The sequence below is a fragment of the Pseudopipra pipra genome, chromosome 26 (assembly GCF_036250125.1).
Source record: "Pseudopipra pipra isolate bDixPip1 chromosome 26, bDixPip1.hap1, whole genome shotgun sequence".
NCBI lineage: Eukaryota > Metazoa > Chordata > Aves > Passeriformes > Pipridae > Pseudopipra > Pseudopipra pipra.
In genome coordinates this window covers 2,271,849-2,297,704 of record NC_087574.1, presented here as the reverse complement: position 1 = coordinate 2,297,704, position 25,856 = coordinate 2,271,849, and the positions used below count along the sequence as shown (strand labels likewise).

At 42.8% G+C, this 25,856-nt stretch overlaps 1 protein-coding gene across 6 annotated transcripts in view; it reads left to right on the top strand.

Annotated features, from left to right (window-relative positions):
- The window catches only part of CDC27 (cell division cycle 27), a 30,198-nt gene extending 4,745 nt beyond the window's left edge, over positions 1-25,453 (top strand). Inside the window, exons 2-19 of one of the 6 annotated variants that reach the window (XM_064636183.1) lie at positions 615-690; positions 3,690-3,837; positions 5,909-6,034; positions 6,987-7,084; positions 7,665-7,819; positions 7,946-8,160; positions 9,006-9,120; positions 11,803-11,918; positions 12,340-12,439; positions 12,655-12,862; positions 13,790-13,959; positions 15,207-15,359; positions 16,637-16,845; positions 17,610-17,727; positions 18,442-18,570; positions 20,266-20,340; positions 21,853-22,033; positions 24,144-25,453. In XM_064636183.1, the coding sequence (XP_064492253.1) occupies positions 615-690; positions 3,690-3,837; positions 5,909-6,034; positions 6,987-7,084; positions 7,665-7,819; positions 7,946-8,160; positions 9,006-9,120; positions 11,803-11,918; positions 12,340-12,439; positions 12,655-12,862; positions 13,790-13,959; positions 15,207-15,359; positions 16,637-16,845; positions 17,610-17,727; positions 18,442-18,570; positions 20,266-20,340; positions 21,853-22,033; positions 24,144-24,226 (2,475 nt within the window). In that variant the 3' untranslated portion in view covers positions 24,227-25,453. Of the gene's footprint in view, positions 1-614; positions 691-3,689; positions 3,838-5,908; positions 6,035-6,986; positions 7,085-7,664; positions 7,820-7,945; positions 8,161-9,005; positions 9,121-11,784; positions 11,919-12,339; positions 12,440-12,654; positions 12,863-13,786; positions 13,960-15,206; positions 15,360-16,636; positions 16,846-17,609; positions 17,728-18,441; positions 18,571-20,265; positions 20,341-21,449; positions 21,459-21,852; positions 22,034-24,143 lie in introns of those variants that run through there. The other 5 variants (XM_064636181.1, XM_064636180.1, XM_064636182.1 and 2 more) reach the window with 5 other exon arrangements.
- The last annotated feature ends 403 nt before the right edge of the window (positions 25,454-25,856 follow it).

The following is a 25,856-nucleotide window of genomic DNA, read 5'->3' as shown; positions in this document are numbered from 1 at the left end:
TTCACAAGCCTAATTAGTGGCAGTGAAGAGGTGGCTGATGAGCCCAGACCCAAATAAAACCCCACACGAAAAGCAGTGGATCACGTTCATCAGGGAACAGGGCTGCCTCTGCAGGGAAAATCCTTTATATATAACATTCTCAACCAACACAAGTCTTACAATGACCATCTTGGACACTGAGAAGTTTCTAGTCCTGTTGGGTTTTGATTTGGCATCTCAGGAGGAGATGGTTTAATGGGATATGCTCTGGTGACCAGTTGGGGAGGTGGGTTTGCTTCTACGTTTACCTGATGTGTTGTTTGGTGTAGTTTGCAGTAATTCCTGCCGAGTTTTGCACCAGGCTAAAACTCACTGTTTCTGAGGTTTTTGGAAGATTGTGTCTGGTAACTAGTGAACAACATTCTTGGGTTGGTTCATGACTTCAGTGCTAATTTTGGTGGGTTTTTCTTAAGTCAAAACAGCTACAACTTGACCGGCGCGTTTATCCTTCCCCCCCCTTTTTTTTTTTACAATTCCATAAAACCAAATTGAACTTTGCCTTTTGCCAGTAAGAGCTAATGAATTTTGCATTTTTAAATCTCCCTCTAAATCCAGGTTATTCCCTTGCCTTGCAGGCTGCTATCTGGCAAGCACTTAACCACTACGCGTACCGCGATGCCGTGTTCCTGGCAGAGAGGTTGTATGCAGAAGGTAGGTATTTTGCAAATATCAAGTTGATGTTTTGGTTTTTTTTTTTCAATTTTAAATTTAGGATTTTTTAGCCTCTGCTCCAGCTTTGGTTTTTCTTCCTGTTCTGATAATGAAGTTTCACCTTCTGCTTAGGGAAAGCAGAAGAATACCTCAGAATTAGGTTAGAAATTCAAATCAGGAAATGTCAGCAATGTCATTTTATAGTAAAACCTCCTTAAAAAAATTAGACTTGGAGTTGTGTGTTTAAGTACAATGTTTACAGTGATCTGTTTTCTGGTATCAAGTGGGAGAGTGTTGCTTTTTTTAATAACCTTAAGCATTGCATGTCTTCCAAGGGCACTTGAGGATAAGGTGCAGCACACGAATTCTGCAAATTGGCTTGACATTGAAAGCTGCCTTTGCTAATAATGGTGTTCAGATACGTTGGTTGGTGTGTTGGCTGAAAGAGAATCTTGTGATGGTGAGAGAGACTGAGACAGTGAGAATCAGAACATATGGGACAGCTGCCTGCAGTTGAATTCCTGTTAATTGTTACTTCATTGTGGTGCTCTCGGGTCTGGGGTGTCTTGGGTACTGGGCAGGCAGCAGTAACACATCTCCACGTTTTCCTGGGACTTTCAAACACGTTTTTTGTTGTGTTTTAGCCCATTTTCTTCCTTTAACCTTTCTTCCATGACCCCAGATAAGCTTTTTGATCTTCTGTACTTCTTTCTCTTTGATATTGGTGGCCAGCTTTTCTTCTCTGCTTTGAAAGGTATTGTCCCCTAATCACTATTAGGAAGAAACTCCAAACCCATATAATTAAATATAATTTCTCATGCTAAACAACCTGAGCTTATAATGTTAATTAAGCTGTATAAGCTATTTCATGCTCTGTTTTGTAATGAAATGTTTTGTTTCCCTGCCTGCCATGCTCTCAATGCACTTCTTTACAATGCAAGCACAAATCTAATTTTTTTCTTAAAAAAACCCCTCTTTTTATTCATGTCAAGGTTACAAATGAAGTCCTGGGTGTTTGATCTAGTGCTCAAATGAGAAGTGTTGTGTAGAATATTATGGAACTCGATAATCCAGTTGTGCCTGAAGGGAAATAGTGTTTTAGGGGTGACAGGAATGGTAGGTTGAAGGGAATTTGCAAGGATGTAGGAATGAAGAGAATCCCCTTTTTGCAGCAGCCAAAAGGAAAAATATCTGCCTTAATACTGACACATCTTTACAGAATAATTCCCTGCAGGAGAACTTCAAACAGCTTTTTTTCAGTGACCAGCAGTGCTGAGGGAAAGCAGCATGAAGGCTGTCACTTGGTGCAAGCAATTAACTGCCAACAAAACATCTGGCTCCTGGTTAAAATAAGTAGTTACTCTGCAGAGTAGAAGCTACAGAACTTGAATACTCTGGCTCCACGTTGGCAGCAGTGATTTCACCCTGAGAAGAACTTCTTTTAAGTCTACCTGCAATTACTGTCCTTGTGGGGACATCTGTGGCTTGGTTGTTTCCCAGAGCTCTGAGCCTGTTAAAGTAGTGGATCAAAATTGATTTAACTTGAATTTTCAAAAAGATCTTCTGGTGTTTTTAGCATAAGGCCAATAGAATGCCCTCTGTTTGGACATCCTCTGTTTCCATTGTCACTGTCTAGGTGATGACTTCAAAGAGTCAGTTTTCAGTGTAGCAAAGGATTTGGGCAGATTTCCCAAAGAGGTTTCTGTACAGTGCTCATATTGATTTTTCTGAAGAGGTCCCTGTAGGTAGATGGACAAACATCAAAATTGTGTCTTTTACTGCTGAATTCCATTTGCAGGATAGTGTGTTCTGAAAAGTATAAAGTAATGTGGGTTTCTTAATTGTTTAGAGTTTGCAGTTGCTTGTGTGCATGGACAGCCTTTAATTTAAAAATATATCATCGTGTGAGGGTGGTTTGAGTGGAACATTTGGGGAAGTCCAAAGAATGGGCTAAGCCACCATGGCTGTACAGAATCTGGGAGTTTACAGGAAGGATCCCAGGGGTTAGTTCTGTCCTTTGTGCTGTAATCACAAGTGAAATTGGGCAGTCTGGCCTCAATCTGAAAACTGGATGGCAAGTCAAGCTCTTTGAGTAAAACATCCTCAGCTTGGGAAGAGGATTTATAGAATCACAGAATGGTCTGGGTTGGAAGGGACCTTAAAGACCTTCCATTTCCACCCCCTGCCCTGGGCAGGGACACTTCCAACTAGCCCAGGTTGCTCAGTGCCCCATCCAGGTTGTAGGAGAACTTGTCCCTATCACTAATTACCAACATAAAATAAATAAAGCATCTGAATGGTGATGGCTAAGCCACGTTCCCAATCAAATAGTGAGGGTAGGCAGCAAAAAGGACAAGACTCAGTGTTGGGGAAGAGGTGACTGAGTTTACTCATTAAAATCATCAGATGTGCTCCACTGAGTGATGTGAAGGTAAAGCATCGAGGGCTTCAGAACAGGAACAGAAGCAAAATTGCAGACACGGAAAGACTACTTGAAATTGGGCTTAAAACTGGCTACTTGGGCTGGAATAGATCTTCCTTCTGAGAGTTGTTGTTCTTCCTGACAGCCACGGTTGTGCCAGTGTTTGTGCACTGCTCAAACCAGTGCAAAGTGTCAGTGGGAGGTGTGGTGATACTTTGAGCCAGGTCTTGGGGTGGCCAAAAGGTTGTTAAAGCAGCTCTGGAATGGCTGCTTTGCTTGGCTTGCTGTTGTTTTTACAGCAAGCTGGCTAATCACTTCTTTAGGTTGGGTAGCCAGAAGGATCAAAGTTCTCTTACAGCAGTAGATATTAGGGGTTGTTCTGACTATCCAATGACATGGAAGTTTGGGAAATGCCAATGCATAAAGAAATGCACTTGGTTTAGCAATGAATTTCTCTGATATACCCATTTTTTTCCATCCTATCCCAGCTGGCTTTTACTCCCTGCCTCTAAATTCTTTGCAGTAACACGATGAACAGCTAACTGATGATTTTTTTAAAATGTGTTTTACTCTTCAGTACACTCAGAAGAAGCACTGTTTTTACTGGCCACGTGTTACTACCGCTCAGGAAAGGCCTATAAAGCTTACAGGCTCCTAAAGGGACACAGCTGTACCACCCCCCAGTGCAAATACCTGCTTGCAAAATGTTGTGTGGACCTCAGCAAGTAAGTAAATCCTTTATGTTCTGTCCAGGGTTTACAAATGCATTTGTTTTTTTAGCTTGGGTTTCTCTCTGAAAGCTGTGGTGTTGCATGAACTAGAAATTCGTTGGGCCTTCAGCTCTCAGTTGAATTCATTTTGCTTTCAGATATGGACCTAACAAGCATTAACTTATATTGCAGAAGCCTCTAAAAGGTGTTGAATAACTTAGACAGGAGTTGTCAAGCTGTGTAGAGGGAGAAAACATTGATTGCAGAGATGACTCATCACGTGTTTGCTTTGGGTTTGTGTTTCTCTGATATTTTGCCTATTTCCTGAAGTGTTTCCAGTGTGTTTCCATTAAGGATCGGCCACTTCCCTCAAACACTGAGCTTGTTCCTCTTATGCACTTACTGCTAATGGGGGGGAGGGAAGAGGTGGCAGACAGGGCTCTGTTTTTAAAAAACACAACAAACCAGCCTGGAATCCACATCCAAGAATCCTGTATTCAACATCAGAATTAATCTTTACAGAATCACACTGTCAAGGTGTCCTGCAGGTTTTGTGTGGTCTAACTGCAAGATTTTTTTTTTTAACTGAAATGGCTTGAGCTTCAGGCTCTGATGCCCTCAGAGTTTGTTCATAAGGGTATCTCATGTCTACACAGATTTTTTTTCAGCTCAAATGCAGGCAACTGTCTGTCTGAGGTGCAGATTTGAAAGGGTGAGGCATCAAGAAAGGCAAAAACTTTGTCCAAACTGCTTAAAATGCAGTGGGGGTTCTTTACAGAAGCTTAAATGTCTCTCTACAAAGCAGCTTGTGTTTTGGTTTGTTTTTTTTTCTTTTTGGTTTGGTTTTTTTGAGTGTCCCTCTTTCAATGTCAAAAAAAAATGTTTGATTTCCTTAGAATTGGTCAGGGGGTGTTTGGAGTTTCACATGCTATGATGTGATTATTCTGCAGGATTTGTGATCCTCCTCATGACATGTAGCCAAACACAGCCCTCTCCAGAGTGTGCAGGGAAAGCTCCTCAGTCTTTGCTACTCTCTTTAGTGGGCAAGTCCTTTGACATCTTTGGAGTAGCCAGGATGTCTTGACTTGTTGTGCTTCCTTTGCCACTCCTGGAGCTGTCAGGGTACAGATTTCTTTGCACCTTCCATTGAGAGGGAAATCACGTTAATGTTCTGCTTCAAAAGGGCCCGGTGGAATACATTCAAAGCTGATTGTTCTCTCCCTTGCTCTTACAAAATCTGCTGTGTGCACATAGTACCTCAGCTCCTGTAAGATTTCTTAAACATATTCCTCAGGATTTGTTACGTTTAACTGTCACTGCTGGTAGTTCTATGAGCTCATTTACACAGCTCTGCCTGGGAGTGGTCAGTGCTGGTAGAAGCACCTTCCTACAAGTAAAATTTCAAGTGGAGGCAAGAAGAGGTGATTTGCTCGTGCAGGTGTTGGTCTCAGATGCCAGAAGATGCCCAGAAGTTGTATAAAGCCATTTTCAAACCTGAGACTGAGTGGCCCATTCCATGTGAGTGGCACCACTGGCTGCACGTGGAGTAGGTGCAAACTGAGCTTTGTTCTCCTTTTGAGCCCTTCTTGCAAGAAAGCAGGGCATTAAACCCCAAAATACCTGCCACATCCCAAAATTGGATCTTAGCTGAGCATGTGGGGCCTTACAGACTGTATTTCTCTAAGAAACCAAGCCAAATTAAACCTTGTCTTAGCTTGCTAGTACGTAAAGCACCTTCAAAAATCGAGTGTCTGAAAGACTTTCTTGTCCTCCATCCCAAGATCAATCACTTTTGGAAAGTCCTGTTGTGTTTTGTGTCTCTGGTTTTGGAGTGGGGTGGGATTTGGGGTTTGGTTTGTTTTTCTTCCCTCCCAGTAGAGCTGTTCGGCTTCAGAGTCCTGAACCTCCCTGTTGTAGAGGAACCCAGCAATTATTTAACATTCATTTGCAGGAACTTTTGGTTTGTTGTTTGAAACCTGTGAACACTGACAGTGGATTTCTGTTTTTGTTTGCAGCAGGGTGAAAACACTGGACTGCCAGTACTGTGAGCCTTGTAACCCCTTTAAACCTCTTGTTTTTTAAAAAGGCTTGCAGAAGGAGAGCAGATCTTGTCTGGTGGAGTGTTGAATAAACAGAAAAGCCATGATGACATTGTTATGGAGTTTGGTGACTCTGCATGCTTTACACTCTCCTTACTGGGACATGTCTACTGGTAAAGTTGCTTTTTCATTTTGCCCAATAAAACTTGGGGGAGTTTTCACTTGGCCAAGCCCAATTTTAGTCAAACATACCTTTAGTCACCCCAGGACACACCTGTCTCTGGGTTACACTGTTTTGGAGCATGATAGAGCAGTTTGTGGAATCCACCTAATTTGGGAATGCAAGAATGGTTTGGTTTTCACCCAAAACTTCTGACTGAAAACACAAATTCCTCTTTCCCAGGTGGTTAAAATGCAATCCCAAAACAGTCTGCTGTTTTGGGGATTTTACCTTTGGATTTGCTCTGTGTTCTTCCCTAAGAAAGACTCTCAGGGCCTGTTTTTCAGTGTTGCCATTTAGATTTTTCTGTGTCTGTTTTGCACATGTGTAGCTCTGACCTTCAAATCAAAGTGCTGAGGATGCCAGGCAGAATAATTTGACAACTTTAAGCATTTTGCTTTTGCCCAGACCCAAGAAAGGTTTCAGTAAATGGGAGTGATTGAATAGGAGTAGTGGGGTGCTTGGATTCTTCTCTAGTATATCTGTTCTCAATTATATTCAGAACTATTTCTTTGTAGCCAAATCCTTAAATGTTCAGTTCAGCCCCTAATTTAGATGCAAAAATATTATCCATAGATATTTAAAATGGCTGCAAGGCTGGCAATCAGGTTGCTGTTTGCAAAAAAGAAACAAGCTGTTGCAAAGAACAGCATTTTCCTAAAATGAAAATTCTCAAGCTATTCTAGTGCTTATGTAACTTTTTTTTTTTTTTTTTGACAACTGTGTCTAAATATGTCAAATAACTTCAAAGGAACTCAATATTTCTCTGTGGCTTGAAAAATGAGGAATGTTGCTGTGCCTCTCAACATGTTTTTTTGTTTTTCAACTCCTCTTCTGGAAAGCTCTCTTGAACAAAAGTGCTGTTCTTAAGTTTCCCCCATGAACTGTTCCATTCTTTTTTGCAGCAAGACAGACCGGCTTGCCAAAGGATCAGAATGTTACCAAAAGAGCCTTAGTTTAAATCCTTTCCTCTGGTCCCCTTTTGAATCACTATGTGAAATAGGTGAGTCTGCAGCCCTGTTTTACTCCTGAGGATGTTTTCTCTGTGTTCTGTCAGCCTTTCCCTTCTGCCATCACCCCTGACAAGGATTGTTCTGCTCCTTGTCCACAACTCGTCAGGGAAACGGCAGCAGAATTCTTTGGAGAGGTTTTGTGAGCAGCAATGAATTTAAAACTCTTTACCAGTGTTTAGGACTTTTGTATTGTTTTCTTCCATTTTCACTGTTTATACATTTTTGGGTTTAACAATACCATGTGTTCTCCAACCTACAGACCCTTAGAAACTGTGTTTCTGAGAATAGCTTGAAAAAATGAGCCTATTTATAAATTGATTGTCAAGGGGTTTGTAGTGGAAGAACACTTCAGATTTAGTGTCAGGGGGCCCAGAGCAACCTGGTCTAGGAAGGTGTCCCTGCCCATGGCAGGGGGTTGGAACTGGATGATCTTTAAGGTCCTATCCAACACAAACCATTCCATGATTCTGTGAAATGTGTTAAAATACTTTGTCCCTGTCCCTGTTTCAGACTGAATATTTAGAGTGTAGACTCAAGAATAACTGTTTAAATCTCCTTCCACTCTTACAGGTGAAAAGCCAGACCCTGACCAAACATTTAAATTAACATCTTTACAGAACTTCAGCAGCTGTCTGCCCAACACTTGCACAACGTTGGTGTCTAATCACAACATATCCCACAGGCAGCCCGAGAGTGTCCTCATGGAAACTCCCCAGGACACAATTGTGAGTGTTGCTGAAGTGGTTGTAAAATCACTTGCTGAAATCACTTAAAGCAGTTTTTCCAGCTTAACTGAGAAGTGTTAATGAAACCACACTGTGAGTATTTAACAGCTGCCTTCCATTCTTCAGGAGTTGAACAGAATCAACTTAGAATCCTCCAATTCAAAATATTCCTCCTTGAACTCGGATTCTCCCGTGTCTTACATTGACTCAGCTGTGATTTCGTCAGATTCTGTCCCTCTGGGCTCAGGAACTGCCATATTGTCTAAACAGGCTCAAAATAAACCAAAAACTGGACGGAGTTTACTGGGGGGACCTGCAGCTTTGAGCCCACTAACTCCAAGGTGAGTCCTTGGGATGGACACCAGCTGTTGGGAATTTGGGATTTGGAACAGGGAAGCTGCTGCACACTCAAACACACATGTTGATGGAATATTGTACATAATGCTGCAGAACTGAAACCTAAACAACTTCAATAACTGCTCTTGGTCCTAGCATTGGGCTCTTCTGGTTTTTAAACAAACAGTTGGTGGTTTGGAGAGGAATTGTTGATTCAGGATATTGCTTTATTGCCATGTTCACACTGGAAAAATCTCTAAAGGAATATAGTTCTGCTCTGGAGTAAATATATTATGAAAGGCTACCCTGAAGAGCTTTTCTTGAAGAATAGGTGTCTTGTAAAGAGCATGTTGTGTCCCATATATCTTATTTAGGCAGCGTTAAGGTACAAGCCATGGATGGTCTGTCTTGGGTGTTTTGCAGGCAGGCAAAGTTCTGTGTTCTTTGATTTCAGGAACAAGAATATTTTCTATGAAAGTGTCTTTTATAAATGAGGGTTTTAAGATATAGAGGGTTAACATAAATCAGTGAAGTAGTTCTGAAATACAAGTTGATCATCTGTGCCAGGGCAGGGTCAGGTTGGATCTCAGGGAAAGGTTCTTCCCCCAGAGGGTGGTTGGCACTGCCCAGGCTCCCCAGGGCAGTGGGCACAGCCCCAAGGCTGCCAGAGCTGCAGGAGGGTTTGGACAATGCCCTCAGGGGCAGGGTGGGATTACTGGGGTGTCTGTGCAGGGCCAGGGGTTGGATCAATGATCCCTGTGGGTCCTTCCCAGCTCAGGAGGTTTTGTGATCTGTTTAACCCCAGCTCTCCTGCTCTGACACTGACCCTTCCTCTCTGTTTTGTTCTCAGCTTTGGAATTTTGCCACTAGAAACCCCAAGCCCTGGAGATGGAACCTATTTACAGAACTACACCAACTCCTCCTCTGTAATCGATGTGCCATCCACCGGAGCACCTTCAAAGAAGGTATTTTGCATTCTGGAGTAGAGTCGCTGCTCCAGGAGCTTGACATTGCAGTGCACTCTAAAGAACAGTCCATAATACAGATAAAAAACCACGTGAGCTGAGTTTTTTCCCCACCCAAAATGCACAGACGTGTCCAGGCTGCCCTGCTGGTGTTGCTGGAGTAACCTGAGGAAGTTGCTATGTTTTCTGTCACCTCGTGTCACAGAGAATTGTATAAATATTGATGCTTCTAAACAACAAAAGATTCAAACTTTTCAATGTACAGGGTGGAGCATGAAGACTTACAGTTTTAAGTTTTGTTTAATTAGTGTATTTTCAGAAGGAGCTGAAGCTCCTGTTTTCTTGCAAGCAGTTCTTGAGTTCTGGTTTACAGACCAGAGTAATAAAAGTCCTGCTGGTGGTCTGTGGGGAACTGAGAGAATGGTGCAGTTTCACTCAGCAAAGTCTTGTGTAGAGGAAACTAAAAATTGTCTTTTTTTCACTCAGGAAGAAAGTGCTGTAGTTGCCATAGTGATAAATGAGAGGTGGAATGCTGGTGACTGTTGAAGAACTATTTGTTCCTTTTTAAAACCTGAGGATCTTTCCCTGTGATTTTAGCAAATCTAGAAGTTGCATGGAGGGGTGTTGGTGTTTTATAGGGGGGCAACTCTTTGAAGTAAAAACCCAGTGCAAATAACACTGTTGAATCCCTTGAAAAGTCGAATTTGAATTTCCACTTTTTTGCTCTGGACAAATCTCGGTGCCCATCTTGCTGTGCCCTTCTGAAAGGGAAATTTGGGAGCTGTGCTAAAACAGTCTGCTGGGAGAGAGGGCTCCACGTGGATCCAATTCCCAGCCTGGAGCTGCTCAGGGCCAAGCAGTTTTCCATGGCACATTTGAAAACAGTGGATTGTGCATGTGCAGGGAGGTGAATTTCCACGAGTCTGAAAATGGAAATAGTGCAGTGCAGTTCAGAGGGCTGGAAAGTTGTGATGGAATCCAGGGGGATTTGCTGCTGTTTTGTTGCTTTGAGTGTGACACAACAGCACCGAGGTGTAAGTTTACTGCTCCATCCTTATCCCCTCTGCCCAAATGCATCAGTGCTACTGCCAAAACACAGGTATTTAATACATTTTAGTACAGTTCTGGGCTGTGCTTTGCCCAGTGCAGGGGATGACTGGGCCAGTGTCAGTTCTGCTCTCGGTGCTGGGCGAGGTTCGGGGGAGCTGTGGGAGCCCGTGCCTGGCTGAACCCAGGCAGTTTCCTAGGAAACACTTACATAAGGGAATGAAACATCAGGATGGATCCAAAGGCTTCCTATCTGAGTGGGCAAGTGTGCTTGGGGCTGCCTGAACTGCCCTCTGATAACAGGAACTGGGAAGGACAGAGCAGAGGTTGGGTAATGCATGACTCAGCATTGCTGGTGCTTCCCTGATCCCACTTGTCCTTTTCTGGGGTCTTAAGGAACATCCCTTCCCACCAGCCATCACTCAGCTGAATGTTGGTGTCCCTGGAGTGGGCAGAAAGAGATTTTTTTTTTTTTGAAGCTTTTCTTTTAAAAAACAGGGGGAGAAGAATCTGTTCTGAGCCCATCAGACACTGAATTTCTACCTGACCTCGTTCCTTGGGTCTCAGGTCCACAGTTAAGTTGTCACAGCTCCAAGTTCCCACAGCTCAGCTGTGCCTGGGGAGGCATCAAAGTGCACATTTTATATCTTCAGAGAGTTTAGACAGTGTTTTAGTGCTAACTCATGTTACCTGCTGGCAAATAAAAGGCACCAAAATGTGTGTGTGCACAGTGTTGCTCAACTGCCTTGTAATAACTTGGCTGTAGGTGTTTATCCCTTGATTTTCTGTGCTGCACAATTCAGGTCCCTTCTTGATGAAGCAGGTTAGTTCTGTGTCTGCAGTAAAGAATTAAATTGGGAAATTCTGATTTATGCTGTGGGCAGGTGTGTTAAAAGAGGCTCAGGTGCTGTGCAGTGTCAGAGGGGAATGGGTGGGATTGTAAGAGGATAACTCAAAAATCTTTTTCTTTCCATGGTTTATTTTTGTACAACTTTGTGCAAAGAAGGAACTTGAAATATGACATCTTTTAATTCCCTGTTATGCTGTCACAAATATTTTAGCATGCAGTTTCTTGCCACTAGGTGGAGATTTTATATCTTTTAAATAATGTGCATAAAGCTGATAAACTTTATAAAGTTTATCATAAACTGACATTTTAACAGGTAGAATGAGAAATACTTTTGGATGGTTTCTCCTTGGGATGGGGAGAGGTGTCAATAATAAATGGCTTCTGGATGGAATTGTAATAGGATAACTCAAAAATCTTTTCCTTTCCATGTTTTTTTTTTTGACAATTTTCTGCAGAAAAGAAATTTTAAATATGACACCTTTTAATTCCCTTTTATTCTCGCATAAATATTTTTAACATGTAGTTTCTTGCCACCAGATGGAGATTTTATATCTTCAAATGATGTGCATAAAGTTTGATAAACGTGGTGTTATTAACAGACAGAATGAGAAATACCCTTGATGGTTTCTCCTTGGAAGGGGTGAACTCTTCCCCTTTATTGAAATAATTCCCTTTCTCCTCCTGGGGCAGTTTTTGGTGGGCAGGAGGGGTTGGGTTTGGTGTGGCAGAGATGGAGATTCCTCAGTGGCATAATAACAAACCTGTAGAAACTCTGTGTTGTGCAGACTGTCAGCAGGATAAGCCAGGCTGGGACAAAATCTGTCTTCTCCCAGAGTGGGAACAGTCGGGAAGTCACTCCAGTCCTTGTTGCACAAACACAGAGCTCTGGTCCACAGACAAGGTAAGAAATCAAGTCATCCTGGCATTGCCTTCTGCTTCTGTTTTCTGAAGGAATTTGGTGCTTTATTTGCCCAACTTGTGTGGGGTGTTCCTGCAGAATTCCTCTTTGGGTGAGGAAGTGTGAGGCTCTTTGTGAGGTGAAATAACTCCAGTTATTTGGTGAGGTAATTTAAATGAAACAGTTGAATCTCCTGTGCAGTTACACCATTGTCATCAGTAAATAAATAGCTGGAAGGAAACTCTGCTCTTATTCTTGACATGCAACAGGTAAATTTGGGGGTTTATCCCTTGAAATGGGAATATCTGTGCTACAGTGCTTGAGCATTTCTGTTTAAAACAAATATAAAAGCTGTTATTATTTAAAAAAGGAGCAAAGGACTGTGGTTTTTTTAATGTGTAATTGTTTTATTTTTGGTTTCCAGTACAACACCTCAGGTATTGAGCCCCACAATTGCTGCTCCACCAAACTCACTGCCTCGAAGAAGCTCTCGCCTGTTTACTAGTGATAGTTCTACAACAAAGGTAACAAACCTCATCCTTTGGGAAACTTGGGGCTTCTAACCCATTCCACTGTACCAGCTCTTAATTTCCAATATTTATAGTAATTTTAGCAGCTTAAGAACAGGTTCTTTAGTGATTCTTTAGTGTTATATATAATTTTACACAATTCACTCAGGTTTAGTTTTCTGAATTTAAAAGACCCTTTGATATGTAACTCTCACTCTTCTTACTTGCAGGAAAATAGCAAAAAATTAAAAATGAAGTTTCCACCTAAGATTCCAAACAGAAAAACAAAAAGTAAAACAAACAAGGGAGGAATAACTCAACCAAACTTAAATGACAGTTTGGAAATCACCAAACTGGACTCTTCCATCATTTCAGAAGGGAAAATTTCCACTGTTGCACCACAAATCCAAGCTTTTACGCTCCAGAAGGCAGCAGCAGGTCTGTTTGAACACTACTGGACCATAGTAAAATTGAATATATCTATTTTTTTAATGTTGAATGAAAAAATAATGTTGCTTCAGTGTTCCTTTGTTTCCTGTTTCATTTAGCCTGCAGCTCTCACCTTTGTATGATTATAAAAACTCATTTGATTCAGTATCTTCTTAACTCACAACGTGTGAAGAAGTGTTAAAAGTGGCTAATTGTCAGCAGATATATCTTGCAAACTTGTTCTTGTTAATTATTAAGGTATTTTCTAGTTATTGATATATAAAGTCTTATAAATTACATCTAGTATATTAATTATAATAGTACAATATCTTATACTGTTATAATTATATCAAAACATTATATTACAAAATATTAATAGAATAATATAAATTATTGTAAAGTACTAATGATTCAAGTATTATCCTTGGAAGCTCAAAGGAGTTGCTCATAACCCAGCCATCTTCCCTCAAAGTGGGGTTGATGTGGTCTGTTCTCCCTTCATATTTCCCATTTGTTTAAAAACAAGTTCTTTATTGAGACTGTGAGAAAAATCTTAGACAAACTGCTGAATTCCTCCCTTTTGGCTCAGCAGTGTTTCCAGGCAGCAGGAAGATGTATCCATGGCTACCACGTGGCAACTGTGCTCAGAGCCAGTGAAATGCTTGAAAAGCTGCTGGAAATGCAGAATTCCACTTGCCCTGAGCTCCAGAGTTCCTCAGGAACTCGTTCCCATCTGACTTCCCAGCAGAGGTTGATATTCAGAATGTCATGCCCAGGTTGGGAGTGTCTAAGGCTGTGTTTGGAAAGAGATTTTTCACAGGCAAATTCCAGAGCCACAACAGAGAGCTTTTGGGATGAGCAGCTTCAAGGAAATAAATCTCAGCTGTTCTTCCTTTCCTTTGCCACTCTTTCCTTACTGTGTTTTTCTCCCAGAAGGTTTGATGAGCCTTCTCCGGGACATGGGGAAGGGTTATTTGGCCTTGTGTTCCTACAACTGCAAGGAAGCGATAAATATCCTGAGCCACCTGCCCTCCCACCACTACTACACGGGCTGGGTGCTGTGCCAAATTGGGAGAGCCTACTTTGAGCTGGCAGAGTACATGCAGGTAGGACCTGGGGGGTTGGTTTTCCTCTTTCCACTTTCCTTTGGCAGTTTTTTGCCTGAAACCTGCGGAATTCCCACAAAATCCATACGAAGTTTGCAGTTGTGATAAGTGTGGATATATGAAGGTTATAGATGGAGTGGATTTAGATGTTGAATCTGCATCAGTAGAGCTTCATCACTGAGCTTTCCTGAAGGTTTCTTTTCATATTATTTGCTCTTGCACCCAACTATTGGGGTCTCCTGCTTGTCTCTCCCCATCAGCTGTGCTGATGGAACTGGTTGTACAGTGGTGGAAATCAGAAACAATCTAAGCCCTAAACCAAAAGCCTCCTCTGTGTTTTAGTTCATTCAGATCACATCAGTGACCCAGTTTCCCTTTCAGCCTCAGCACATTGGCACAGCTGAGGTGGTGGCAAACTGCTTCCAAAACAGAAGTGAGCAGTTCAGGGTAACCCCACAGATTAACTCTCCTTGGCTCTGTTGTTCCTGGCAGCTGATGTGCCCCATTTTTTCAAATTTTTGAAACACTTTTTGGCAGAATGTGTGCAGGAGACAGACCCAGAAGGTTTCAGAGGGGGTTTTTAAACTGTGAGATGGAGCCTGTTGGGCTGCTTAATAGTTGATTTGCAAAGCTGAGGCTGCAGCTCAAATCCCGGATTGGTTTGGGTTGGAAGGGACATAAAGATCCTCCAGTCCCACTCCTGCCATGGGCAGGGACACCTTCCACAAGCCCAGGTTGCTTTGGAGCAACCTGGCCTTGGACACTTCCAGGGATCCAGGGGCAGCCACAGCTTCTCTGGGCAACCTGTGCCAGGGCCTCCCCACCCTCACAGGGAAGGATTCCTTCCCAAAATCCCATCTAACCCTGCCCTCTGGCACTTTGAAGCCATTCCCCCTTGTCCTGTCACTATCTATTAGGATGTTTAACAATCATAGCTGGCCCATAAAAGTCTGTTCCTCTCCCTGATTTCGTGGGGACCGTTTTTGCCTCGTTGGAGCGCTGTGACGGAAAGGGGAATTCAGTCGGAGTCAGCAGGAGGGAGGACTGGCTGCATTCCTGCTGGCACAGACATCCTGGGACACAGTCAGTTCCTGCTCTGCAAGGGAAAGTCCCAGAACTTGCAGCTCTGTGTAGAACACTTCCAGAGCAGGGAGGCTGCTCAGGCTGGACATGAAACCTTTAACAGTGACCTCTGTGCTCTGCTCTGGTGGTGGAATCTTGGTTTTCAGTTCATTTTCTGTTCTTAGGCTGAAAGAATATTTTCAGAAGTCAGGAGGATTGAAAACTACAGAGTAGAAGGCATGGAGATCTATTCAACCACGCTCTGGCATCTGCAGAAAGATGTTGCCCTTTCAGTTCTTTCCAAGGATTTGACGGACATGGATAAAAACTCACCGGAGGTATAAAATGCTCTGGGTTTGAGGGAGAAAAGGGGAACTGGCCGTGGCAAAATCAATGAGCTCTGAGCTCTAATCATGTTTTTTCCTCTGGGGATACACCTGAACGTGGCAAAACTGGAGAGGGAGGTGGCAGGATTGTCTTTTGAAGTCCTGATGCCCAAAATGGCTTCTTAAAATCCAAATATCTGCTCACAGGGAACAGGTTGAAACCTTTTCTCTGTTAATGATTATTTAAATTTGCATTGGCACCATTCATCCAGGAAGATCATGGGTTAATCAGTCACTCCTGCTGCTGCCAGGGTGCAGAGATAAGGAATATCTTTTTCCTGTACCACCTCTGAATTGCTGTAGTTAATTCACTGGCATTTAAAATATTTGTCCTAGAGTTTATTTGCAGACATGATGTTGCACATTTTTATGCCAAAGTCCATTAAACTGCAGAGTGTCTGGTAATGTAAAGTCATGAGATACAAAAATCCAGGAATCAACACCTGGGCCCCACAGATTGGGGGTGAAACTGGTGCCACAGTAAAAGTCAGAGATATATATATATTTGTAAAGGTGCTCTTAAGAGCTGAGAAAAGAGTAGAGGATATTGGGATTTTTTTGTTGTTGTTATTGGAGGAGAGAATTCCTGTTCATATTGTCATTAGCTTGTCTAAGAGTGGAAAAACCAAGCCCAGTGAAGCAGCTGGGGGTTGTAGTGAGATAGGCTGGAGAGAGGGAAATGCAGATTCTAACCCAAGGAGTGGAGAACAGTTATGTGGTTTGGCACTGAGGCTGAAAATTTGGGGAAGGGAGTGACCCCAGGCTGTGATGCTTCCCAGTCTCTGCTGGTTCCTGTGCAGGAGGGAAAGGGGAGGCTGCTGCTAAAATTTTTTCCCCTGCAGATTTCCAGATTTGTCACTTAAGAGTGAAAGTGCCATCTGCCCCTTCATTATTCTTAAATATCAAAGATGTTTTATTTTTGGCCTTTTCAGCTTCAAAAGCTTTAGTCATTAGTCATCAAAGGATCTAATTGGCACAGACTTGTTGAGTGTCCTCAGATTCTCCATTTCTGTGTTTCAGCCTGGGTGTTTATTTATTTTATGAGGTGTGTTTAGGCCTGTTTTTGCCTCACAGGAATGAGACTGAACTGTTGATTTATTACTGTTATTTTTTTAATCTAGCAGGAATTTATTTCTAATTATGTAAAGCAGTGTGGAAAAATGTGTTCAGCTCAGGTTTAGTCACTCTGAGTTGCAGGAAGGATTCCAATCCTGTCCCGTTTTTCCCAGGCCTGGTGTGCTGCAGGAAACTGTTTCAGCCTCCAAAGGGAGCATGACATTGCAATCAAGTTCTTCCAGAGAGCCATCCAGGTGGATCCAAACTATGCCTATGCCTACACCCTGCTGGGACACGAGTTTGTGCTGACAGAGGAACTGGACAAAGCCCTGGCTTGTTTCAGAAATGCAATCAGAGTCAACCCCAGGCACTACAACGCGTGGTAGGTTTGGGTTTGTCCCCTGCTGTTCCCTGGGATACAAGATCCCTTCAGGAGGAATATCTTCTGGGTGCTGCCCCTGCTGGGATTTCATAGAATCCCAGGATGGTTTGGGTTGGAAGGGACTTTAAAGCTCATCCCCATGAGCAGGGACACCTTCCACTAGACCAGATTGCTCCAACCTGTCCTTGGACACTTCCAGGGATGGGGAATCCACAGCCAACTTCCCACTCCTCTCTCTCAGAAGAGAGCAAAGCTGTTCCTGCAGAAGATGTGGGATTCATGTCTTTATTAAACAGTTACTTCCACAAGGAAGGAGTTCTTTGATTTTCCCAGGTCTTTTAGGCTGCATTACCCAGCTCTTCTGTTCTCCTGTGCAGCATTCCTCGTCCATCCAGTTATTTTTTCCTCACTTGCAGTTCAGTGAGGAACTCAGCCCCTTCATACCTTAGGATACAGTTAATTTCTTAAAGCTTTTTAATATATAAAGCAGTAAAAGTTAGATTTGTGAGCGTAAGTCCCTTAGTCTTTAACTGTTGTATTCCTTTTAATTTGTGGCTGTTTAGCCAGTCTTCCTGGAATTCTTTAACTGCCCAATTGATAAAGAAAACCAAGTAAATTTTAGATACAGCTTTTCCCCCAAGAAATCCCTTCCCACCCTGGGTTGGCAGGTCTAGAAACCATTCCTGCCACGTCACATTCACTGCCAAGAACTAATTGGATTAAAAGACAAGTGTTACTTAACAGAATTGTTTCTGTGCTCGCAGGTATGGGCTGGGAATGATTTATTACAAACAGGAGAAATTCAGTTTAGCAGAAATGCATTTCCAGAAAGCACTTGATATCAACCCTCAGAGCTCAGTCCTGCTGTGTCACATCGGAGTAGTAAGTGATTGTACTTTATCCTTGGCTTCTCATCCCGTACTTTGCAGGAGAAAAATCACTTTTGCAGCTTTTGGAACTGCAGTGATTTCTGTCCTGGCTCTGTGTCCCCTTTGCCTTTTTGTTCCAGGCAGGTGTAGATGTGACAACCCACTTCTAGAGCCACTTTATGCCAAGTGGGATTTAATTAACAGGCCATATTCAGGAGGCCTCAGGCACCATCCCTCAGTTCAATTTACAGGGCTGTTTGAAAAGTCAGTCGTGTGTCCCTCTGCTCCTGCAGTCCTGAAAAACCAGTGGCCTCTCTGGCAAATCCTGCTCAGAGCTGGGAAATAATTCTTGGATGTTAAGTCTGTGTGGGAGTGAGGGGTGGTGACCTGCTGGCTCTCATTTACCTGCTCTGTGGCACCAGAACTGTGTCAGATCTGACAGGGACTGTGGCTGCTTCTCCCTTAAATACAGAGAAAGGCTTTGGGTTTGCTCCTGGTCAGAGGTTAAATGATTTCTGCAAGGCCTTGGGTGGGGAGAAGGTTTTGGGGTGGAGACAAAGTGGATTTTAATTCCTGTGAGGAAACCTGTTAAACCTTGGTCTAGAATTGGGCCAATGTTTTTTTAAAGGATCAGAACATAAGCAAACAGAGTCAAAAAGGCTTGTCCCTGCCTGGCAGCTGAGCTGTTATTTTCCCATTTCAAAGTTGTTCTCCCTTTCTGTGACAGGTCCAACATGCACTGAAAAAATCTGAGAAGGCTTTGGACACGTTGAACAAAGCCATAAACATCGACCCCAAGAACCCCCTATGCAAATTCCACAGAGCCTCGGTGTTGTTTGCAAACGAGAAGTACAAGGTGAGCTTTGGGGCTCCTGGCAACCTTCAGCTGCCTGGGAATTCCTGGGGCTGGGAATGGGGCTGCCCTGGCAGCTGAATGTTCACAGGACACACTGGGGAGCATCAGGGCTTGCAGGAAGAGCCTGAGACCTGTGGAATACTTGGTTTGCAAAGTGCCACTTTCACCAAGGGAACTGTATTAATTTTTTTTCATTGTAATAAAATCTGGGGCCAACAGATTTCTAATTATTTTTATTATTAATTTTAAAAATTTATTTCTATAATTATACCTTATGTATGTTTAATTTTTTAAATGTGTTTATGTTGTTATTACTTTATTCTGACCCATTATCATGAGTTTATACTAAATTACCAAAAAAAACCTCAGCAAGCTGCCCCATATCCAGTTACAGCAACAGGAACCAGCTATTTCAAAGGTTGTGTTATGGAGGGAAAAATCAGAAGCTGAGCAGTTTTGGGCTGATCCCCTGGTGACCTGAACCCTGTTTAGAAGAAGAGAAGATCTTCCCACAGTCCCATTCCAGTGACTTTTCCTCTGACCTGTTTTTTTTGGCCACAGAAAACAAGCCCCAGTCTGGTTTTTAAACCTTGCTTCAGAAATGTGTGTGCACATGCAAAGGGAAAACTTGACTTAGAACTTCTTTTTTTAATTCATAACTGAATAAATTAATTACAAAATGTGTTAAGATTAAGGACTTAATTGCCCATTCATAGATTGTTTTCAAAATGTAAAAGCAGAGGAAAAATAAATATAATAGTCCACTATCTTATTACCCTTGTGCTGGTGAAGGAATTTTTTGACCCTGGTGAAGCAGAGAAATAAAAGATTTGGGCTCTTTCTTTCCCAGGCTCAGACTTACAAGACTGAAATTGTGCTGTTCACATAAACTGCATAAAACTTAATGAACTGTCTTGGCTTTTAGCACCAGTGCTGAGGGAACTTGGACAGGGGGATAAATGTTGCTGCTGTTGGGTAAAGAAATGTAGGTTCACACTTTGATTTCTGTGGCAAGCCCCAACTTGAAATTGTGTTCACATGAGCAGGTTTTAGAGGATTGAATGGAACTTTTGTAACTAAAAGCAATATTTATTTCTAACTGCAGACTAAGTATTTTTAGGTTGAATTTCTTTGTGATGCCAGGTGACTGTCACAGTAGCTCCAGCATCAACAATTATTTTAATAGTAAAGTAGAAGTCTGACTACATATTTTGGGTTTCAAATGCATGATATAAACAGTCTTCTGTAGAAGTCCCCAAAATGCACATTTAAACCCAGAAGTTTTCAAAAGCATAGGCTTGAGACTAGTACATACACCCCAAAATACATCACTGTTATGTTTTAGAAGTTCCACTAATTATCCACTGTGAACACCCTGCCAGCTGCTTGTCTTCTGCCCTGTTCAACCTTCCTGGGATCAAGACATTTTATATCAGAGTTTGGATATTGTAGGAGACCAAAGCCCATTGCTCTGTTTCTGCAATAATGGGGCTGCAAGTTTTAAATGAGAAACTAATGGAAAAGGAATTTTAGATACTTCTCATGAGACTGTGCTGTTGTTCTTGATGGAATAAGCTGGATGGAAATGCCAACATTAATTTCTTATTAAATTAATAAGTCACAGTTTGGTGATGTCACAGCTGGTTGCAGATCTGTGATTTGTACTCACTACACTTTTTTTTTCCTTCCTTTCAGTCAGCTTTACAAGAACTTGAAGAATTGAAGCAGATTGTTCCCAAAGAGTCTCTTGTTTACTTTTTAATAGGAAAGGTAGGTAAAACCTCACTGTGATCACAAGTTCTTTGGTTTCCTTTGCTGCTTAATGAGAAAATGGGATGCCTGTCACTAAGCTGCTTCCACTTGGAGCAGTATTCTAAAAATTCCCAAAGCTTTAAATAAGGCTTAGTGCTCACAGGTTTATTATGGATCAGCTTTTAAATGCAGAGGACAGTTAAAGAGAGCTGGAGGCTGTTCTGGGATAAAACAAACCAAGAGAAAAATCACCCAGGCCGGTGTTACTTTTTGCCTGCTTTGATTTCACCACTGTCAACTGAAAAGATGATTAATTTTAAAAAGCTTTCCTGGAGTGGCCTGGGTTGGAAGGGACTCTAAAGATCACCCAGTGCCACCCCCTGCCATGGGCAGGGACACCTTCCACCAGCCCAGGTTGCTCCAAGCTCTGTCCAACCTGGCCTTGGACACTTCCAGGGATCCAGGGGCAGCCACAGCTTCTCTGGGCACCCTGTGCCAGGGCCTCCCCACCCTCCCAGGGAAGAATTTCTTCCCAATGTCCCATCTAACCCTGCCCTCTGGCAGTTTGAAGCCATTTCCCCTTGTCCTGTCCCTCCAGGCCCTTGGAAACAGTCTCTCTCCATGTTTCTTGTAGCCCCTTTGGGCACTGGAAGGATATAAAATACATATAAACTGATCTCTAAATTGGTCCTGATAAAGATCCTTCACTGAAAAGGGACACATGGCTGTGTCATCAGCACTGCATCTGTCCTGGAAATGGAATTCTGTCCAGACTTGACTCTTAGAACATCAGTGATGTTAGCAGTGCAAATCCTCAACATTTGGAGGGGTAGCCCAGCCACCAGCAGAGTTGGTTATTTGCAGGTGTACCTATTAAATATTGAATCACCTTCCAGTGCATTGTGTCAGAAATCCTGAATAAGAAGTAATTGCATTTTTTTGTGTGTGAAATGCCAGAAAAGTGACGTGGTGACAGAAATCCTCCTTTCCCACCCCCTCCTCTGCTCTGGAGCTTTAAACAACTCCTGCAGCTTTCTGTACTTGGAACCAAGCAGACAAACCTCTGGCACGGTCCTGGGGAACTCTCAATCAGCAAGATTTCTTTATTTTTTTTTTAGAGTAGAGAGAGATTAAAAGTGTTTGGGCTGAAATGTGTTGACTGGTGTTTGTCCAGGAGTAGCTGGACCCCTAAACTGACATTAGACTTGCCATGTCTTGATGAATTTAAATACTTTCACTGTTTAAATGTTTAACACAGATATTTGCTCATCTGCCCTTAATGATAAGGAATCAGTGAACTGCTGGTTTAATTTAATTTTTGGATGGAAATGCTCTTTCTACACATACTTACTATTTCCTTTGGGACTCATATAATAACTTTTTCATCCCTCCCCTCTCTTGTTTTTCATAAAACACCAAACACTGTGGCTTGGTACATTTGTTGCCCAAACCTTCAAGCAGCAGCTTTGTGTAAATGGAGCCTTTTCTGCTTTTTTTTTTTTCCTTTTTTTTTTTTTAATTGATTTTCAGGTTTATAAAAAACTGGGTCAAACCCATTTGGCCCTAATGAACTTCTCGTGGGCCATGGACTTGGATCCCAAAGGAGCCAACAACCAGATCAAAGAGGCCATTGATAAACGTTACCTTCCTGATGATGAGGAGCCAATAACTCGAGAGGAGCAGATCAGTGAATGTTACCCCTATGAATCAGGTTTGTATTCCCACCCCCTGGGCATTTAAGGAGGTTTTTCCACTCAGCTGTGGGAAGAATCCCAGGTTTAATAAGTGAAACGTTCTGCTCAGCAAATAAGAACTCCAGAGGCTCTTCCTTCAGCAGGATCCCTTCATTTCTCCTACTCTGGGACGTTTCTTTAGGGGTATTAGGACAGAGATTGTGATAACTGTAAATTCCTACAAGTCATGGGGGCTATAATATCATCCCAGGAGAGCAAGACCTTCCCAGGGCTGCAAATATTCCATCCTAAAGCATCAAATCATTTCAAAGTAACTGAATGGCAACTGAAATTTGTCTGTAGGGGCTTTGTCAGGAGTTTAAAATGGATGTTGGGTGAAAATACTTGGTGTGCTAAACATAAAAGGTGGCTTTTGATGGAAGCCATGGAAGCAGTTTGGTTTGAATGAAGAGAAAATAAAAACACTTTGGGGAATAATCCACAAAAAGGAATAGCCCAGGTTTGTCTTCTCTTCTCTCAGCTTTTGATTATGAGCTTAAATTGCTTTGACAGTCATAAGTGTTGACCTCTTTGCAGACTGAAGTAGAGATAGAAAATAAATGCTGATAAGCAATTTAATTCTTTTCCTGAAAAGAGGAAAATATAGCAGGGTTGGGATTCTTTATTAATAAACATATTGTCCTGCAATTCCAGATCCTCAGCTGAAAAAGTAGGAAAGGGTGACAGTTGTCTATCACATTGATTTTTATTGATCCTGTGTGCTTTTTGATATGGGAAACTTACCCTGCACTGCTCTTCCTGAAGTATCCATCTTTTTTTTTCCTGCTGTTGCAACTGGGTTAATTTAAAGCCCCAGCTCACTGGGGCTGAGCATGTTCTGACCAGGAGATGGAGACAGAGACTGGAACTGCTGAGCAGCACCAAAAAAAAAAACCCCAAAACCCAACCAACACCAAAAAAAAAAACCAAGCAAAAAAACCAACAGCTTAATTTGTCCAATAAATGTAAACAAAATCCAAGTGCTGGGCTGTGTACCACAGTCCAGCCTCCCTGACTGTGCAGAGAGACTGTCCCAGAGTTCCACAGCCTCAGCTGAACGACTCTCTTGGGATACAGGAGACAAACTGAAGTAATTTAAGGTAGTTCTGGGCAAAGGGGGAAATTGTTTGGAATATTTTGGGTAGTTTAAGGCATTTTGGGCATTAAATTGCCCCCTGGGGGACTGACTGTGTCTGTTGTGCAGAAACCTGGAGTGTTTTCTTTAAAGCAGTAAAGTGCAATCTGTGTTTCTCCCCATGAAACAATTGAGTATTTGGGGATTTACAGTTCATTTCCTCGACTGTGCTCTGGAGAGCAGAGTCCAGTCACGTTCCTGTGGGGGAAGAACAACCCATCATTAGATATTTGCCTTTGTTCTGACCTTAACAGGCATAGGAGTTAAGTATTTAAGGGTGGCCTTAGGTACTGTGTGCCATGTTCTGTGTCAGGGGAGCAGGGAGAGCTGCCCAACCCTCCTGAGGTAATTTTGGGATCCTCCATGGATCCCTCCCTGAGCAGTGCTGGAGATTGCAGGCATTTAACAGAATGGGGCCAAGCAGTGGGGTTTGTTAATGTGCTTTGTGGTTTCTTGGGGTGTATTTTGTGTGAATTCCTTTGGAAATTCATTTAGGGTCAAGGAGCAATGGGTTCAAAGTGAAAGAAGGGAGATTTGGGTGAGATATTGGGAAGGAATCCTTCCCTGGGAGGGTGGGGAGGCCCTGGCACAGGTTGCCCAGAGAAGCTGTGGCTGCCCCTGGATCCTTGGAAGTGTCCAAGGCCAGGTTGGATGGGGCTTGGAGCAACCTGGGCTGGTGGGAGGTGTCCCTGCCCATGGCAGGGGGTGGACTGAGATGAGCTTTGAGGTCCCTCCCACCCCAAACCATTCTGGGTGTCTGTGATTTCTTCAGACCCCTTTGAGCTGTCAGGGCTCAGCTTTTGAAGGAAAACAGGAGAAGCCACGTGGCTTTAAAACACTCGGAGGGGGGAAGCCCAAACCTGTTGCTTTTGAGGTGCTGGAGAAGGCTGTGGGGGGATCCTGGCAGGGAAGCAGCCCAGTGGGGTCTGACCCTCCCTGTTCCTCTCCTGCAGTCGGCACAGACGAGTCCCAGGAGAGCAGCATGACGGACGCGGACGACACTCAGCTCCACGCGGTGGAAAGTGATGAATTTTAACCTCCAAGAGCCACTGTCTGAGCTTGAGTGTGTGTGACTGGTACTGTCGTGTCCTCCCCTTCCTTCCCATCCTGGGTCTTCACCTCTCTGAGCCAGCACTGTCGTCGACCTCCACTGACACCACGAGTGCACCTCAGCCCCGACCTGTCCCGGGGTCGTGGCAGTGCAATATCCAGCTGCTACTGAGTCTCACTAGTTGGCTCTTACACATTTATCAAAGTGACTGAGGAAGAAATGCTGGTTTTGGACTCCCCTTTGCTGGAAAAAAATATCATGGAAGACAGACTTGTGGTTTGCTGTATGGAAGGCAGTAGATGTGGGGATAGTACTAATGACGAGGTGTCTTGTTCTTTTTCCAGAAATGTGTCTTAGTTTGGGTCTTTCTTGGTAAGCAGAGTGCTGAACCTCATTTCCAAGTTCTCCAAGGACAGTGGTGACAAACAGGACTTTTGCATATTGTAGTGTTTAACTTAAATGCCAGGGAGTGTCCATGACCTTAAAGCTGCAGTGTCTCCAGTGAGCAAACACAGGACTGGGAGCGTGTCCCACCACGGAAAACACCCCGTGGCCCTGCTTAGAGTGCAAACTGCAGGAGAATCACATGGCAGGATCAAAGCTTTCATGAAATGCTTTCATGTTCTAACCATGAATTAATTTATTCACCCGGTTTGGGAAAGGTCAGTGTTTACTTTGTACTTGAGTCAGCACCACCTCGCTTCGTTTTTCGTACACCCCTTGACTTGTTCTTCCCCTCTTGAGAATAAAAACTAATAAAGGGCAAAATCAAGAGACAAATGAGATACAAGTGTAATGTGACAACATCAAACCCTTAATCCTGAGAGACTGGGAAGACTGTGGAAGCCTTAATACAATCAGAACCTTGGTCCAACACCTCCAATAACTGTCTCGGGTTAGTATCTCATTAGACCTGTGATCACTTTTAAAACTCTTTTGTAAAGTGTGGTCCAAGCAGGATGCAAAAATGTGCAATTATCAGTCTTTTTCCTTATTTTTTTTTTTAAGCTGTTCTTTCAGTTTCTCACTCCAGGAACACTTTCCTTTTCTCCAGGGGCTGTTTCTTTGAGGAGGAAGCTGCAAGTCCAAACTGCTCTCTGTAGCCTCCTGCAGCAGCAATTGGTGCCCTTTGTGCAGTGATGACAAAGAAAGTGTATGATATAAGCAGTTTTAAAGAGCAATTTATGCCTAATAAATTGGGAATGATACAGATTTCATAGCAATGTATTTGTTGTGATCAGTCTTAATTTTTTTTTAAGATCTATTAGTTTTTAGGGGTCTCTTAGTTACCTTTACACTTCAATTTCTTTTAAATTATCCTTGTACACAAGGGACATCTTCTGTCCCAGCTCCTCTCTGCTCAGAAGCCACATGGACACCTTTATCCTTTGAAAAATCATTCCCAAGTTCAGAGCAAAAAAATAGAAATTCTCTGGTTCGTTGGTGTTTTTTGAGGTAGGAGGATGAGCAGGGGAAAACAGGCTTCGACTCCCCTCACAGTGTGAAAAGGAATCTCCAAAGTCTGAGGAGCAATAAGACACTGCAGGAGGTTTGTGCCTCTGCCACATCCCTGTGCTGGGCTGGGGCTGGAAGGTCGATGGATTGGCTGGAAAAT